We start from the raw sequence: 18,327 nt of genomic DNA, 5'->3' as shown, positions 1-18,327 counted from the left end.
TTTGGTTTTGTTGCTTTTGTGAAGGAGGGGAGGATTTTCAGAGGTCCATACTTCACCATTTCTGCTGATGTCACTTATGTATTAACTTTTCTATATAAAACATTCTTAACATAAACCCAGATATTTATAAATTCTTACACCTTTCTATCTGATACAAGGCTATAATCTCTTACATGGACTTCTAAGTATGAGATTTTATAAATAAAACAAAATCTGTCTATATTAATATTATAAGTACTCAGAAAAATGTGTTTTAAAAAATTCACAGGGACGTCTTTTTGGATATCATGATGCTGGCAAGTAGGGGTAATGAACTTGGCATACTTTCCAGTTACTAAGTGCCTAGTACTCTACTAGTAGTTTAGATGCAACAATCCAACTTAGTCCTTACAGAATCTCTCTGAAGCTCTGAGAAGTTAAAGAGCTTACCCAGGACCACACAACTAGTAAATGGTAATCTAAAATGTAAAACTAATCTTTAACTTGAGTTCTTAAGATTTTAGTGGCAGTGTTATACTGTGTAGAATACAGTGTGTATGTACTGCATTTTTGTGAAGTGTGTAGCCCATACACCAATCTCTTGAAAATTGCCTGTGGTGCTTATTGAAAGATAGATTCCTAGGCCCCAAACCTATGCATATTGAACCAAAATCTCTGAGATTTGGGCCTGGGATGGATGACGATTCTCAGTTATGTTACTGTTGGGGGAGTGGTGGTTTCTGGATTGCCTTTTTCTTATGACTTGGGCTAAAAAAAAAAAAAACAAAAAACAGTAATCCATTTCAAGTTTGTATAAAAATATAATTCTACAATTCAAAGACCACTAAGTTTTCTTATAATTTTTTGAATTTTGGAAGTACAAATTCTACACTGCTATGAGAAGAATATATTCTGTAATAATATAACAAAAAACTTCTGTGTCACTTTCTATGCTTATTAGTATAAGCTACTGATAAATTATAGGTTTTATAATATGTCAAAGCTTTACATCTTTTATATGTATTATTTTACAATGAATTGCATTTATTTATACATTAAAATTTAGTGGAAAAATGTAAGCAGTGGATGAACCACCCTTTATTTTAGGTTGAACTCCCACCACCTGATCTTGGACCAAGTTCTGCATTAAATCAGACACTCATGTTGTTGCGTGAAGTTTTGGCATCTCACGATTCTTCAGTCGTACCATTAGATGCCCGTCAAGCTGACTTTGTGCAAGTATGTTATAAATCATTTTTAACAATTACTTATTGCTCCCTATTATACATTCTGTTGAAATTCTGGCATTTTATAACCCATACATTTTAACAATCCTTCTCATTGATTTTTCCTTCAAATATTAAACCAGCTCTCTTTAATTTGAAAAGTATTTTATTCAGTGATGCTCATTGTAAAAAACATTATGACTACTGCACCATTTAATCTTTTTGAAATGTACTTCTGTAAGTTGGCCCCCTTCCAGTTAGTTTGATATTCGTTCTGAAGTACTGTTCACCCAAGCCTGTATCACTGATTGGGGAATAAAAAAAAATAAATTTCATTTTATTTTTCATTTAAAGGTTTTATCATGTGTCTTGGATCCTCTCCTCCAAATGTGTACTGTATCTGCCAGCAATTTAGGCACAGCTGACATGGCCACTTTCATGGTCAATTCACTATATATGATGAAGACAACACTAGCTCTGTTTGAGTTCACTGACAGACGTCTAGAAATGCTACAGTTTCAGGTAAATTTTACCATAAGATGACAGCTCACTGTGATAGAGCCTTTTTTTCTGTATACGATCTCAGTTACTGGCTTTAATCCAATTTCATTGACCTACTTTCTATAAATCCTTTGGTATAATCTGATGGAGAGCCTTTTTTTCTGTATACGATCTCAGTTACTGGCTTTAATCCAATTTCATTGACCTACTTTCTATAAATCCTTTGGTATAATCTGATGGAAGTCCATACACACACACTCGGTAGTTTGGATTTGTTTGGGGGAAGCTAGAATATATAATAAATACGACATTTTATTCAAACCATAGTTTGTGATGATGGAATGAAGCTTTTCTTATTGATTGGAACAGTTACTCTGTATGCAGATTTCAGTTTCTGAACTGTGAATAATATGCTATATTTTTCAAGCTTTCTAGCTAGTGCAGAAGGTGTTACAGAGGACAGATATATTTTTATCTATGTGTAAACCAGTGTTAGGCAAAACATTACAGTTTGTTATACCGGTGACTCTAGTCCTATAAGCCAAATGGTATCGCTTAAGAGTTTGTAAAGTGGCTAAAACAAAGCCATTTGTAAAATTTACCAGATACTTGGCTTCTGATTTTGAAATAGTGGATTTTGGTAAATATAATGTTTTTAAGAATAAACTCTGAATGTTCTGTGTTATTACAAGTATATAAGTAATTTGGCAGTGGCTATGGTAAAAATTCATTTGTAAAGTTTTAGGGGTTTCTGAGGAATAAGTTTTGATACATCTAAACTTGTGATATTTTCTAATTTCTAATTCCTTCTTTTAAAAGAAATATAATGAAGTATGATTAATTTTCCTTCCTTACATAACTCTTTTTTTGTGGAATTAATAAAATTCTTTTTTTTTTAATTCACTGGTTTTTACTGTATTTATCACTAATTCAACCCCCAAACTCTACCATTTGTCTAAATCTTTTCTCAAGAAGTTCAGATATATCAGGTGTTCATCAGTCTCTTTTATCCCCAATTATCTGTGTTTCTTAACTATTCCGTGGTCATGTTTTGCATTCCAAGGGGATAAGCCCCAGTGTGTAAGTGCCTAGGCAGCCTGTACTTACTCCATGCTTGCTGATTGGCTGTTGGCCAATGCTTGTTGCATGGGCCAGCCCAGAGTCAGTGTGAGAGAGGACTGTACAATGGTGCAGATACTGGAAGATGTGGTTTATTTAGGCCCTCCAAAGAAAGTTCACCTTGTGGAGTAAAAAAGATTGTTGATTTTCAGAGTTTTTCTATCAGTAGTCTATTAATGTTCTTCCACTCTTACTTGCCTTCTTCCAGTGTTTCAAGTAAGGCGTTCAGGCTAGTCTGATGCTCTTTTCTTTGTGGTGACTTTTTCTGTCCATCTGGAAGCTTGTACGGATTTTCCTTTGAGTTCAGATATTTCCTCAGGATATTTTTTGGTATGTCTCTTTTTCTGTTATTTCCATTTGGATTTTGCAGAGCCATTTCAGTCTAAAGATTCAACCCTTTCTTTTGCTCAATAAAGTTTTTTACTATCTAATTAATTATCACTTTTCCATCTGTTACTTTTTATATTCTGAAGCTCCTGCCCTTAGTTGGTTTTATCTCCAGAATCTCTCTTCTGATTTCTTTTTATATCTCTTTAATTTAATCTTTCTTTGATGTTACTGTATTACTTTTCTTCTGTTCTTCTTCAGATACTCATTTGGTTCTTAGCAGTAACTCTTTCATTAAGTGTTTATATTTGCACTTCTTGTTTTTCTTTGATTTCCAGTAAGTCTAGTGACTGAAGGGCTCTAATTGTACTTTCTTGGACATTCACTTAAAAAAAAATTAAAGTACTCTGTGTCTTTTAATAGAGTTGCCTCCGGAAAAGATATTTGTTCTAATTATTCAGATGGGTTTTCTCTTAGAACATATTCACCTCTTTTAAGTTAGTTTTAAGTTTTTTAAGAGGGAAGGGCTCAGCTATTGGAGTTTACTTGGACAACGGCAAGCATTCAGATATTAAGAGCACAGTTAGTATACTGTGCCATGGGCAAACAAACTGGTAAAACTGAGGGAACTCCCTGGTCAGGAAAAGATGGAAGAATCCCAAACTCTCGGGCCTATACTGGTAAAAGTAAGGGAGCAGCAGATTTCTTCCCACTAGGGGATACTTCAACCCATCAGGGTAGTCCATTTGTGTGGATTCTGCCCCCATTGCATTGGATGGCTTCCTCAAAGATAATACAAAGTGGGTGAGCATATACAACTCACATCTGCTAGTTCACATCTTCATGGGCAGTTCCTAAACCTGAAATCTTTGACCAACCTCCTGCTGAGTCCTCAGCTCTCCCCTAATTATAACAAACCTGCTTCTCCAGACGGCACATTTGATTGGTTGAGTCAGTCCAATAAGTTGGGAGGGTAAGGGAATGTGGAGGTCAGGAACATAAGGCCTTCATCTTCCCAGAAGTCTTCCTAAATATTTTATTTTACACTGTTGTTATTTTTTAGTGTTTCTTGTTTTTTGTTTGTGTTTTGCTTAGTGCCATCTTTTAAAAGAGCTGACAGGCAACTCAGATTTTTTGACTAGTGGCTAGTCCTGGAGTCCTCTTTAGTTATCATTTTTAAAGTGAGATTTTTCTCTCCCTTTTGTAGAAGGACTTCCTCTTTGGGGAAGGAAAAGCTTTTGTCACAGAAGCAGCTCCTGTGCCTCATGGTCTGGCCTCATAGCCACTGCAAGGAGCAAGTCCCTGATGAAGAGCTCACTCCAGGGTGGTCTACTTCTACTCTCATCAGTCCTATTCCTCTTTTAAAATATTTTCTTTCTGTTGTGTTTTATTTTAGATTGAAGCACATTTGGACACACTTATAAATGAGCAAGCTTCTTACGTTTTAACTAGAGCAGGCTTGAGTTCTATCTATAACACCGTACAGCAACATAAGCCTGAACAGGTAAGCACACGGGAGATCCTAATTAGAGAAATGCCCATTTAGAGCATGGTAGTTCTAGAGCTAGACTCTAGTTTGAATCTTGGCTCTGCCACTTAATGCTGTTTTTCACTGGGAAAGTGACTTATCTCTCTGTGTCTCTTTCCTCATCTGTGGAATTGGGGTGATATTAATATCTGTATCATAGGGTTGCTCTGAAGATAAAGTGAGAAAATACATGTACAGTTCCTAGATGACTACCTGAGATGTTGTAGAGTGCTCCCAAATATTAACTGTCCTTTTTACTATGGTAATTTTGGTTAAAAATAATGAAAAAAAAACTTAGTATTATAAAATGTATAAAGGATATTCATACTGATAAATTTTCCAGAGTCCTATATCACTATCAGTTAATTGAATGCATAGATTACTGTGTAAATGCAGTTGTCCCCTTTTTAACTTAGTGAATCTTGGTCTATTACTTTGGAAAGGTAAATACTTTGAGGCCAGCATAAAATCTTGTTAAGCTATAAAACTCCAGTGGAAATAGAGAAGGGAATGGGGGAACCCGAGAAACCTATGTCAGGATCTTTCTTTAAAAAGCAGGGAACTCTGATGGGAGGGATGGGGGGCGGTGCTGGGTGATTGACATCGGGGAGGGTATGTGCTATGGTGAGTGCTGTGAATTGTGTAAGACTGTTGAATCACAGACCTGTACCTCTGAAACAAATAATACATTATATGTTAAAAAAAAAAAAAAAAGATAGTAGGAAGGGAAAAATGAAGGGGGGAAATCGGAGGGGGAGATGAACCATGAGAGACTATGGACTCTGAGAAACAAACTGAGCCTTCTAGAGGGGGGGGGAGTGGGGGGATGAGTTAGCCTGGTGATGGGTTATTAAAGAGGGCACGTTCTGCATGGAGCACTGGGTGTTATACGCAAACAATGAATCATGGAACACTACATCAGAAACTAATGATGTAATGTATGGTGATTAACATAACATAATAAAATTAAATTAAAAAAAATAAAATAAAAAGCAGAGAACTCATTTAAATGGCATTAACATGATGAATATTTTATAGTCCAGGAACTTTTAAATGAGGCTTTCAAAAATCACCAGTTCCAAATGTTTTTTTCTGATAAAGCAGCAAGCAAATTTCTACCAAAGAGGAATCAGTTCTGCTGCTGTTTTATACTACCTAAAGTTGTCAGAGTGCAACTTCAAGCCTCCATGATTTACTGACATTTTCTAAGTGCTTCCTTGCGTTTTGCCTTACTTATATGTAAATCTGAAATGTCCTGGTATTCCCATTGTTAATAAACTGGGGTTTGTCACTCCCTCCAACAAATATGATTGCGTGCCTTCGTGCTAGTTACATAAAAATGATCCAGGGGGCACCTGGGTGGCTCGGTCGGTTGGGCGTCTGCCTTCAGCTCAGGTCATGATCTCGGGGTCCTGGGATCGAGTCCCATATCGGGCTTCTTGCTCAGCGGGGAGCCTGCTTCTCCCTATGTTTCTCCCTCTCCTCCTCCCCTGCTCGCGCTCTCTCTCAAAAAAAAAAAAAAAATGATCAAGTCATAGAACCTACTGTAGTTGAGGTTGAAGAGATGACACTTGAGTTCTTTGGAAAGGAGCTGAATTTCCAAATTTGGGGAATCTATTAATAGACTATATTTCGTAAATGAACTGAAACTATAGCACCTTTTTTTACATCTTGTTTTTGCCATTTTGTTTTGTTTTTTAGGGCTCTTTAGCTAATTTGCCCAACCTAGATTCTGTGGCACTGAAGGCTGCAATGGTAAGTGAATAGTAAAGCATTTCGACATAGGTTTCCTCTATACTGATTATTATTAATTTTGTCTTGGGTGGTAATTTTTATCTCTTGATATACTACATTCACATTGGGTGCGATAATAATGTTTCCTTGAACTAAGGTCTGACCAAGACATACGTTTGTAGTAATATTCCACTCTACCCTAACTCCTCATCATTCCTGTTTAGGTTTTCTTGATTTTCAGAGTCTTACTTCTAACGTAATGGAGAAACAGGAATGACAGATGAAAAGTTGTTAGACTATATATCATTGAAGACTTCCTACTGTTAGTGATCTTTGGCTTATAGTTCTTGATTTCTTCCTGAGGTGATAACTGAAATTGGATTCCAGTCTTAAAATAACATATTACTCTTGAGTGTGAGACTCCTCAAACTCCACTTTATTTCCTTCTTTTCAAGTGGGGAGCTTGCCTGCACGTCTATGAGCGCCACTTCTTGTAACACATTTCCACGTCTTACGTATATACTTGGCATGTGTGTATATCCACCAGTCATGTGACACTCGTTTAGCCAACATAGGGTGATCTTGTTTGGAAGCTTTGTAATAATACACTTATAGCAGCAGTAATTACACAATAGCAGCAGTAATAACAACAGTGTCTTTAGCATTTATTGAGCATGCTAGTGTTTTTCATATATTAACTCTAATCCTCTGAACAAACCCATTCAACCTAGTACTGACACTCTGAACTACTACACTCCCTATCCTATCCTAAGTATTTAAATACTCACCACAATGGCTTGACTTTAGCACACAGTTCTCCTGGATTACTTTTGATACCAAGGCTTTGTTACCTATCATCTTACAGAGCTAAATTATATGAAAGGGATAAGCCCACAAGATACCTAACAATGCAAAGAATGCAGAACCAACAATATTAATATTAGATGATAGATTTTAAAAACACTAAATAAGATAAATAAGGAATATTATGTCATGATAAAAGAATATATATACACATAGAGAGAAGTAATAGTTATAACTTCTGTTCATCAAACATCACAGTAAAAACTATAAAAATACGAAGATTTTATTCTAAAAAGTTTAAAAATAAATAAAAATGAATAAATTTTAGATTAATTTAAAAAGATAAGTGTCTTAGAAAGTTAAATATACACTCACCATACTACCCAGTAGTCCCACTTCAAGGTATTCCACCCCCCTCCCAAACGAGGACATAAGTCTACACATTACAAAGATCAGTAACCTTAGTTAGCAATCAATAAATGTGTTTCCTCCCTCTCTTTCTCTCCCACCAACACATATCCAGTCCATAATATAAACCCACAAAATATATTTAAATCCCATTACAAATTATTTTGTGCTTCTTCTTAAACTTGTTTTGTGTGTGGTCCATCATTCTATATATAACTGTCTGTTGCCTTCACTTGAATTGCTTCAGGGCACTTCAGTTCAGCATATCCCAGAATTGAACTCTTCTGAGTCTTTCCTGCCCCACCCCCAGGCCTTTTCCATGTTTCCCAACACAAATTGGTAAGAGCATCTGTCCATTATCATTTCAACATTATCTTCTGTTTCCTAGGCATCCTGCTAAGAATTGGGATGAAAATAGACGTGATCTAGTAAGGAGTGTAGCTGTTGCACAACTAAATAAATGTGAAAAGAATACAGTTATGAATTGTGATAATGCTGTGAATTAAATTATACAGATCCAGCTCTGGGAGTCAGCCCTTCCACCTTGTCACTAACCAAATGCTGATGGTTTTACTATCCAGTTCTCTCAAATATCTCCTCTTCTATCTACCATGTTACTGTCCTTGTGGTCTAAGATGCTTCAATAGCCACCTATTTGGTATCCTTGCATCTACCATTACAACCTTCCCTCCTTGCTGTAGCCAGATGTAGCTTCTTAAAACTTAAATCAGATTATTCCCCTCCTTCAATGGTTTCCTAAATGCTTTTACCAATAAGAATTAAAATCCTTTAAAAAAGTGTAGGAGACCTACATGAACCGATCTCTGTTAGCCATTCTCTTTCTCACCTCAGGCCTTCATCCATGCTATCCTATCCATGCTACCCCTGAGCTCCTACTACACACTCTCTTACTTAATCCCTATTCATCTCTTAAGATCTCACTTCACATGTCCTTTCCTCAGATTCTTTTGCCAAACACAGAAACTAGGTCCATCCTCCTGATTTACACTTTTATAGTACTTTGGTGTTTTCCTTCATGGCATCTAACACAATTTGTAATTATATTTTATTTACATTATTATTTGTCTACTACCTTTCTCAGTAGATCATAAGCTCTGTGAAGCTAGGGTCTGGCCTCTTTTGCTCACCATTATACACACTTTACCTAATATAGTACCTTCCTAATAGTAGGTACTCAATAAATATTAGTTGAATGAATAGGTAAATTAACAATTAACAAATACAGTGGATTTAAGAAAGTAAGGTAGACTTGAAATCTGATGACCTTTCTTGTTAATATTGTTACTCAAAAGTTTGGTGAAGGAGATTAAGATGAATGACTTGGATTCAGAATTTTAAAAGTAGTTATTGCTGATACTGACTACATTAAGAAGTTGACACTTTAGGGAATTTTAGTTAGACTGTTGAAGCAATATCTCATTTTGATCACAAAGAACTCATTATTTGTACCATAGTATATTTGCTAAGATTTAACCCTTATAAGTGATGGTTGTATTTGAGATGTCTACTAGCAAATATATGCACTTTATGTTTTGCTCTTTCTCTGTTTCATGTAGGTTCAGTTTGATCGTTACCTCTCAGCCCCAGACAGCTTGCTGATGCCACAGCTGAACTTTCTTCTAAGTACCACAGTGAAGTAAGTATTTTTTGGTTGCAACTAGGTGGTGAAGATTCATATATTTTTAAAAATACCAAGCACATTTCTTAGAAAAAATTTATTTTCAGAATAGATTTACCATTGAAGATCTTTAGTTTTATGCCTGAGGTCCCCTAGGAGATCTGACCTGACTCTGTTCATACTTATTGCTTGCGTGTATACAGCTCCAAAATCTCTATTTAGTGAGTGGTTTATAAAATTAATATGAATATAATTGGATGTGTAAAGCCATAATACCAAATTCCCTTATATTAACTAACATGTCACAATGACATTGAAAATGTCATGGGGGATCAATAATATATTAATTGCACAGTGCAGATGAACTACTTTATGGACTATTTTGGATCTGTAGATATATTTTTAATTGTTCAGTATCACATATTTATCAGGAATGTGTTCAAGACAAAGAACTATACATTAAAATCTTAGAATATCACATAAGAAACAGATCATTATGTCTGACTTTCTTGATTACAAGGAAAATATTGACAAATTTAAATTTTCTAAAAGTAGGAAATTAGACAACTCTATACGTTTTTTTTTCTTTCCATTCACCCAGTTGTGTATTAAATGCTTTCTACATAACAGGCACCAAGGATTAAGATTTAAAAGACATTTGCACTGTCTTCATGGAGATTATAGTCTGTTGGGTCATTTAGACATGTGAACAGATATTTATATTAAAAAGTACAATAAGGAAAGAACAATCAAACTTGAAGAAAATATTTCAATTATCTGCAAGGATGCAGTGGTACAGAGGTGGTGGTACACTTGTTTTCTCTTTTTCCGCGGAGTAGGTCTACAGCAATAAATAAAGCAAGGAGGCAGCTTTTGGCTCAACATGCAGAAAAATTTGATATCAATTAGAATTGGCTGGAAATGGGATGGACCATTTTTTTCTCAGGCATAGAATTAGGGAATTTTCCCATATTAGGTGTAGTTAGAGTGAATGATTTTAATTTTTTTTTTTACTTTTATATTTTATTATTCTGAAAGATCTCATACTATCTACATAATGGAAGGCTAAAGACCTGAGAGATGGTAAAAGAAACTCCATTATGCCATGGCTCAAATTGTTGTGTGTGTTTCTTAAATTATTTTTTTAAATGAATATCTGCAGCTCTTTTAGATTTAACCACATGTTTCAGTCTTAGTATTTGAGTGTTGAGTTGTTTGGGGCATCACTAAATATAAAACATACCATTATTCTTTTCATAATATGCCAATTGAGGGGAAATTTTAATGTGTTTTATAAAGGATGGCATGCAGCCAAGATGCCATAAAGGAGAAAATGGACAGATTTGGCTACAAAACACTTGAAAGTTTGTTTTTTTCACAGAAAACAATAATATAAACTAAGTTAAAATATAAACAGTAATGTGGAACAGTATTTGCAAGTTATGTAACAGACAAGTTACCCTTAATATTGAACAAAATCCCACAAATCAGGACAAAACAGTAGAAAAACAGGCACTGTATGTTTGGACAATTCACAGAAGACATGCAAGTGGCAAATAAATATATGAGAACATAATAATGATCAAAAATGCAAATTAAAACAGCAATGAGAATTTCTGCCTGTCAGATTACTGACAATAAAAAGTTTGTTATATGCTAATGGAAAGGGTCTGGGAAATGGGCATTATTTCATATGCTGTTGATGAGAATATAAATTAGTACAATCCTTTTAGAGGACAATTTGACAGCATTCATCAAAATTTTAAAAGTGTATGTCCTTAGACTCAGGGATACTTCTAAATAGACTTTTCCCTCCCTTTCATAAACTTTAATAATAGTTTAAAGTAAAATTACAGAACTAGCAGTGGGATTAAGCACTTTATATGACTCTATCTGAATTCTTTATCTGTGAGGACTCCTCAGATTTTCTAAAGCTTAAATGATATTTCAAATCAGATGTTTGTCTTCTATTACTGAAGTATTTTAGTTTTCCATTTACTTTTACTGCTTTATTGATTAATAATAATAATGTAAATTTTGTTGTTTTATTAACAACCAAATGAACATAGTTTTTGGTATATTGTTTTAAAATCTAAATTTTTTAAATTAGTATTTTGTTTTTATAGTATGTACCTAACATCCTGTTATAAATTCTTACTAATATAGTGACATTTAAAAATTGAGATACGTGGGGCGCCTGGGTAGCTCAGTCGTTAAGCGTCTGCCTTTGGCTAAGGTCATGATCCCAGGGTCCTGGGATTGAGCCCCACGTCGGGCTCTTTGGGCTCTTTGCTTGGTGGGGAGCCTGATTCTCCCTCCCACTCCCTCGCTCGCTGTCTCTCTCTCTGTCAAATAAATAAATAAATAAATAAATAAATAAATAAATAAAATCTTTAAAAAAATAAAATAAAAATTGAGATACACATATAAATAATAATAGGACAACTAAGAGAAATTGGTTACTACCTAACAATATCACTTTTTTCATTCAGAAAATTTCTAAGATGTTATTTGCAAAGTATTCTAAAATTGAAATGTAACCTGTGAATATATTTTCAGAAGAAAAAATGTGATAGCAATTTGGCTACTTATTGTAAAAATCAGGGCTGTTTTGAAAATAAAGGACATTTTATACAGTTAAGATTCACCATGAAAGCAGATTTTCTGACTGCTTTTTTTCCCTTTTTTTTTGATTGATGGCATTTTCTTATTTTCAAAATTAACTTTTATCCTTATTTCTGCTACTGTAGAGGCACAGTATTTATTTATAAAACATTTGAGACAATAGGACCAGAACTTTTATTCAGCTAAATTTTGAACCTTTTCAAAATGATAATTCATTTTTAATCAAAATTAATTTCATATTTTTATGTCACCAATTTATTTTCTATTCATATTTTATTTAAAATGTCAATTGTTTATTTGAAATAGCTTTGTAATATAAAATATTCTTTTTTAATCTTTTTAAAAATTTGTTAATATTCTGCTCTCCTGCACTTTACTATGGTTGCAGTACCTTTGGGACACCTATCACTCTTGTCTCCCTTTTCTTTGTCCTAGAGTTTGACTCCTTTGAAAGAGATTTTGATTGAATCCCTCAGCATCAAAATAAACTACTGAATAAGTTTAAATAACCAGGAAGCAAAGTTGTATAGAAAATAGGTTTAAGGAATTCTTCCTTCCTTTCTTCCTTGGGGTGAATTAGAAGGGTGTGTTCTTTTTTCAGTGCCAAACTCCAATATTCACCTTTCAATGGTGTAAATATAGAGATTAGATTACAGAAACCATAGTTTAAAATACATAAGTTATTCTCGGGCGCCTGGGTGGCTCAGTTGGTTAAAGACTGCCTTCGGCTCAGATCATGATCCTGGAGTCCCAGGATCGAGTCCCATATCGGGCTCCTTGCTCAGCAGGGGGTCTCCTTCTCCCTCTGATCCTCCCCCCTCTCATGTGCTCTCTCTCTCATTCTCTCTCTCAAATAAATAAATAAAATCTTTAAAAAAAAATTAAAAAAAAAAAATACATAAGTTATTCTCAATGTCTTTTCTTCATGATTCAGAATTATTTCTATGAGTAATTTAAGAAATAAAGGAAATTATAGATGCTTCCTAAAGTGAGCATATCAGAAATTGGATGTGATTTGAGAACTCTTGTTCAGGGATCTTCCTCTATTATATATACTAGGAAAATAATGTAATAATTAAAAAATAATGCCTTTAAAGGAAATATTTTTTTAAAGAGGTAGACAGAATAATTTTTCTTTTTCCTCTTTTCTTTAACTGCCTCCTTTTAAGCCACCAGCATTAACTGTCAGGAATACCTGTATCAATAAAAATAAAGTAAGGTTTGGGGGAAAATAGGACTACTAGGGAAAGAACAGCTACTGGAAACCTGTGAGCTGAAAAATAACTGGAACTTGCATAATGCTTTAGAGACTTCAGAAAGTCCAAGCCTTAAAAACAGAGTTAATTTTGGGGCACCTGGGTGGCTCAGTCGTTAAGCGTCTGCCTTCGGCTCAGGTCATGATCCCAGGGTCCTGGGATCGAGCCCCGCATCGGGCTCCCTGCTCCGCGGGAAGCCTGCTTCTCCCTCTCCCACTCCCCCTGCTTGTGTTCCCTCTCTCGCTGTGTCTCTCTCTGTCAAATAAATAAATAAAATCTTTAAAAAAAAACAAAAAAAAAAACAGTTAATTTAGTCCTACAGTAAAGGCTACTTTAGACTCAAAGAAGCTTAAAAACAAACTCCAAAAGATTATGCTGATCTTTAACTAAATTAAATGCCTTCCAGAACAAAACTTAGCACTGTTAAAGATGACAACAAATACAATCAACGGTGTAGCATTTATAATGCAATAAAAAATAACTTAGGTGAAGTAGTAGGAAAATATGAACCAAAACTAGAAAAAAAATCTGTCAGTAGAAACAAACTGACAAATGACAATTTATAGAACTAGCAGGTAAAATCTTTAAGACAGCTATTTACAGTGCGTTCAGGGACTTAAAGGAAAACATACTGAGAGAAAAAATAAGGAATTTTACAAAATGAGAATTCTATACCCAAAACGTATCATATCTAAAATGAAAAATTAACTGAGTAGGCCTGTCAGTTGGACACCTAGAAAAATCAGTCGACCTGAAAAGAGTATAGTAGAAACTGAAGCACAGATAAAAAAAATTAAATACTAGAAAAAGATGATGAATCTTAGTGAGTTGTGACATAATATTAAGCAATCTAAAGTAGGTATAACTGGAGTGTCATAGTGAGATTGAGTCAGAACAAATTTGAAGAAATAAAACAACTTTTTCCAAATGTGATGGAAAACATGAACCCACAGACTTAAGAAGTTAAATAACCCAACAGAGAAGACCTTACAAGGGTACGTCATAATCAAATTACTGAAAACCAGTGATAAAGAGAAAAATCTTGAAAGCAGCCAGAGGGAAAAAGACAGATTATTTATAGGGAATAATGGTAAGTATATTATATTACTGACTTCTTGTTAGAGATAGTGCAAACCAGAAGACAATAGAATATCATCTTTAAATATGTACCTTGATAGTGTTTTCATTAAGAGTATCTTTCAAACTGAAAGAGCAATAAATACATTTTGAGATAACCAAAAGCAGAGAGGATTTATTGCTAGTATACTGCACTGTAAGAAATGATAAAAGAAGTCCTTCAGGCTAAAGGAAAGGAATACCAGAAGAAAACTCACAGAGAATAATGAGCACAAGAAATACTAAATATAAATATAGTTGATAGTTGACCATTTATAACAAAAATACAGTGAATTGTGGAATTTTTAACATATAGAAATAGAATTTATGACAACAAACACACAAAAGATGGAGTGGGAGGAAAGTAGAAATGTACATTTGTGATGTTATAAGGTTATATAATATTTTTGAAGGTACATTGTGAACCATGCAGCAAGCTTTTGAACAAAAATTATCTTAACATGCCAATAGATATAATAAGATGCTAAAAAACAATCATAACAAAACAAAGCAGAAAAGGAAAAAGAACAGAGGGACAAATATAAAAAAAAATAGCAGGATGACAGACTTAAGTTCAGCCTTATAAATAGCTATATTAAATGTAAAAGACTTACACACTCCAGATAAAAGGCAGAGCTTCTTAGATTAGATGAAAAAGCATGGCCTATCTATAAGAAATCCACTTTAAATATAAGGATACAGATATTTAAAAGTAAAAAGATGGTAACAGATATACCATGCAAATACTAATCATAATAAAGCTTAAGTAGCTATATTAATATCAGAAAAATTAGACTGCAGGACAGATACCAAAGATAAGGAGGGACATTTTATAATAATAATAGAATCAATTTATGAAGAAGATATAATTATCTTAAATATGTGCAAATAATAGCAGAACTTCAAAAAACAAGCAGTATAAGCTCAAAAAATTTAGGAAGAATAGATACACTGACAATTAGAAGTAGATATTTCAACACTGCTATCTTGGTAGTTGATAGAAAAAGTAGACAAAAATCTAGTATGGTGTAGAAGAACTGAACAATGCCACTAATCAGCTCAACCTAATAGAAGGATATAGAATACCACACACAACAATAGAAGGTAACATTCTTTTCAAGTGCATATGAAACATTCACCACACTAATGTAAGAATGAGTAAAAAAAGAACTGAAAAAGTATAATCCACTAGTGAATATTTCCATCTATGAACATGGGAATTTTATTTATTCAGATCTTTTAGAATTTTCAATCAAGTTTTGTAATTTCCTCATATAATCTTCTCTATATATTATCAGGTTTATTCTGTGACTATTATAATAAGATCTTTTATTTTCCATTACCTGTTCTAATTAGATATTGCTGGTATATAGGAAACATGCTAAATTTTATATGATAATTTTGAATCTGGCCAAGCAACTAAACTCTATTTTAGTTCTATTAGCTTATCAATTGTTTAGTTTTTGGTAAAGACATCTACAAACAATGAGTTTCATTAATCTTTTTCAGTATTTATAACTAAACTAATTATATTGGTTAAGAGCTCCAAGGTAAATGGTAGATGTAATAGTGAATGTGCATATCTTATTTTGAACTTTAGTGAAAATATTTCTGATGTTTCATCATTAAGTGTGATGTTTGCTGTAGATTTTCAGTGTTCCAACATAGTCACATAGTATTCTTCTCAAACTGGTTATGTGATATAGTTAAACCAATAAATTCAATAAACTTCAGTCAAAATTCCCATGGAATCACTTCATTAAATGTTTATCTAGAAAAAACTTATGTGAGAGGAGACTAGTTACTTTTGAACATCTTCACAGTTATCACTATGGTCCAAAGGAGTGTCATTTATGCCTGTATTATCACATTAGCTTCTGAACTATTCTGTTTTCACCCTTGCCCCACCCCAACCCCTACAATGTAATCCATCTGAATACCTCAACAAGATTGATCCTTTAACTTCATTTAATCCTCCCAGTGAGTCCATGAATTACTATTTCCTCTTTACAGAAGAGGACATTGCTTAGAAAGGTTAAATGAACCAAGGGCAAGCAATTAGTAAGAAGCAGAGCCAAGATTTGAATCCAGTATTTCTGATTCCAGAACCTATTCTCTTTAACACTGGCTTGTACTGTATTTTTATTAGTCCTATGTTGAGATTATATTATTTTATTATTTTTAAAGGAAGCTCAAAAATGTTTGCATGATAGGTAACACTTATGTGAGATGTGGGCAGGGTGTTATGTAAAATATACTTTTCTAAAAAAGATTTTTAAAAAAAAATAATCTCTATACCTAGTGTGGGGTTTGGACTCACAGCCCCAAGACCAAGAGTCGAACGCTCTTCTGACTGAGCCAACCAAATGCCCCTAAGATATGCTTTAATTTTACAGTGAGTGACAGAAAACTGACCTGGGATGAAAATTAACTTGACCCATTGTGACGTCTTTGATGTTTGTATTATGTTAAAAGAAAAATCAATGTTCTTTAACCAATCTATTATTTATAAGTATATTATCATCTTTTCTTTTTAGTTTTTCAGGCTTAAACTGTTAATGACTTCTTCTCTCCTGTGATGCATTTGATTGCACCCTTAACTGTGGTTCTGTAATAAAGCTCAATTTAGTGATCACAGAGCCTGAATGTTGAAATAAGCTATTTTTAGAAATGCTGGGTTTATGGTAATGATAAAAGTTGTGTCATGTTGTTATGGCAACCAAAATCCTAAAGTACTGATTAATGACAAGCTCACTGATTCTGAAAGTAAGCAGTTCATTTCTTATCACAGCTAAATGCTTTAAATAATTATTTAAAATGTTTTGTGAACATGTTTTAAAATGGGTGATATCTCCATTTAGTCATATATTAGTCTTTATTAATATTTTTGAGATTTATACTACTAAATTTTTAGGACATTGTGATGTTTATAACTGGACAAATTGAATTTCTTAATGCATGGTATTCTGATGCATAAGAAAAGTATTGCCCTTCTGTACAATTTTATAACATCCTCATCTCCTCCTCCTTCAGTTTCTTTTTTCTTTTTTCCAGTAGTTAATTCACTACATGACTATTATCCTTGATATATGATACGCTGGTATAGCAAACTACTTTCTAAGTAGAAGAAAGACTTTCCGAAACTTAGAAATAGGGCAAATCGGGTCTGGGAAAGCAGTGTGTCCTTTCCATGTCACACTGAAGCATTGTTAACAGGCCCTTTGAGAATTATTTAATTATTTGGGGGGATGTTTCATAGTTTGATGCTCTGCTTATTGTTGATTAAAGACCCCATGCTTCCTCATGTCCTGTGTATTTTTTTGCTCCCTGGGACATTAACCCGTTTTTTGTCTAAACTGTTTTATTCTAACCTTCCTTTCCAAATGCCTATAAATGACCAGTTCCTCAAAATGACCAGCTTTACCATCTTAATAGTTTCCTCATGAAGGAGTTATTAAATTTTTGACATTCTTTCATTCTTTATTTGTATGAGTTATGTTTTTATTTTTTGAAAGTTCTATTTACACTATGAAGATAATTAAACTGTCCAAAGGCCAATAGAGCACCACCTAATAAATTACTACCTACGAGATTTTCATGGGTAGTAAAGAGACGAAGGAGGTTAATGGTCTAACTTTATAGATGAACATAGCTTACATTCAAAATTTTTTTCCCTTTCAACTGGCCTTTTTTCATACTCTTTGATTATATGAAAAGCAGGACCTATGTTTAGATTTTAACCTACAGAAATAATTCTAAGCAGTGTCTACAATAGCCAAACTATGGAAAGAGCCCAGATGTCCATCAACAGAGGAATGGATAAAGAAGATATGATATGTGTGTATATATATGTGTGTGTGTATATATATATATGTGTGTGTGTGTGTGTATACATATACGCATACACACACACACACACACAATGGAATATTACTCAGCCAGCAAAAAAAAAAAAGAAATTTTACCATTTGCAACGATGTGGATAGAACTAGAGGGTATTATGCTAAGCAAAATAAGTCAATCAAAGAAAGACAATTATCATCTGATTTCACTCATGTGTGGAAT

The 18,327-nt window shown here is 33.8% G+C and overlaps 1 protein-coding gene across 2 annotated transcripts in view; it reads left to right on the top strand.

Moving 5' to 3' along the window:
* COG6 (component of oligomeric golgi complex 6) overlaps positions 1 to 18,327 on the top strand; it is an 89,736-nt gene that overhangs the window by 65,556 nt on the left and 5,853 nt on the right. For both annotated transcript variants that reach the window (XM_045869365.3, XM_064586155.1), the window contains exons 14-18: positions 1,087 to 1,218; positions 1,560 to 1,727; positions 4,549 to 4,656; positions 6,382 to 6,435; positions 9,204 to 9,283. In XM_045869365.3, coding sequence (XP_045725321.1) covers positions 1,087 to 1,218; positions 1,560 to 1,727; positions 4,549 to 4,656; positions 6,382 to 6,435; positions 9,204 to 9,283 — 542 coding nt within the window. The remainder of the gene's footprint in view (positions 1 to 1,086; positions 1,219 to 1,559; positions 1,728 to 4,548; positions 4,657 to 6,381; positions 6,436 to 9,203; positions 9,284 to 18,327) is intronic.

The sequence above is a fragment of the Mirounga angustirostris genome, unplaced genomic scaffold (genome assembly GCF_029215605.1).
Source record: "Mirounga angustirostris isolate CCGP_5_RB_7025 unplaced genomic scaffold, mMirAng1.0.hap1 SCAF_3, whole genome shotgun sequence".
Classification (NCBI taxonomy): Eukaryota; Metazoa; Chordata; class Mammalia; order Carnivora; family Phocidae; genus Mirounga; species Mirounga angustirostris.
The sequence above is the reverse complement of the archived record's forward strand: the minus strand, read 5'-3'. Positions and strand labels throughout refer to the sequence as shown.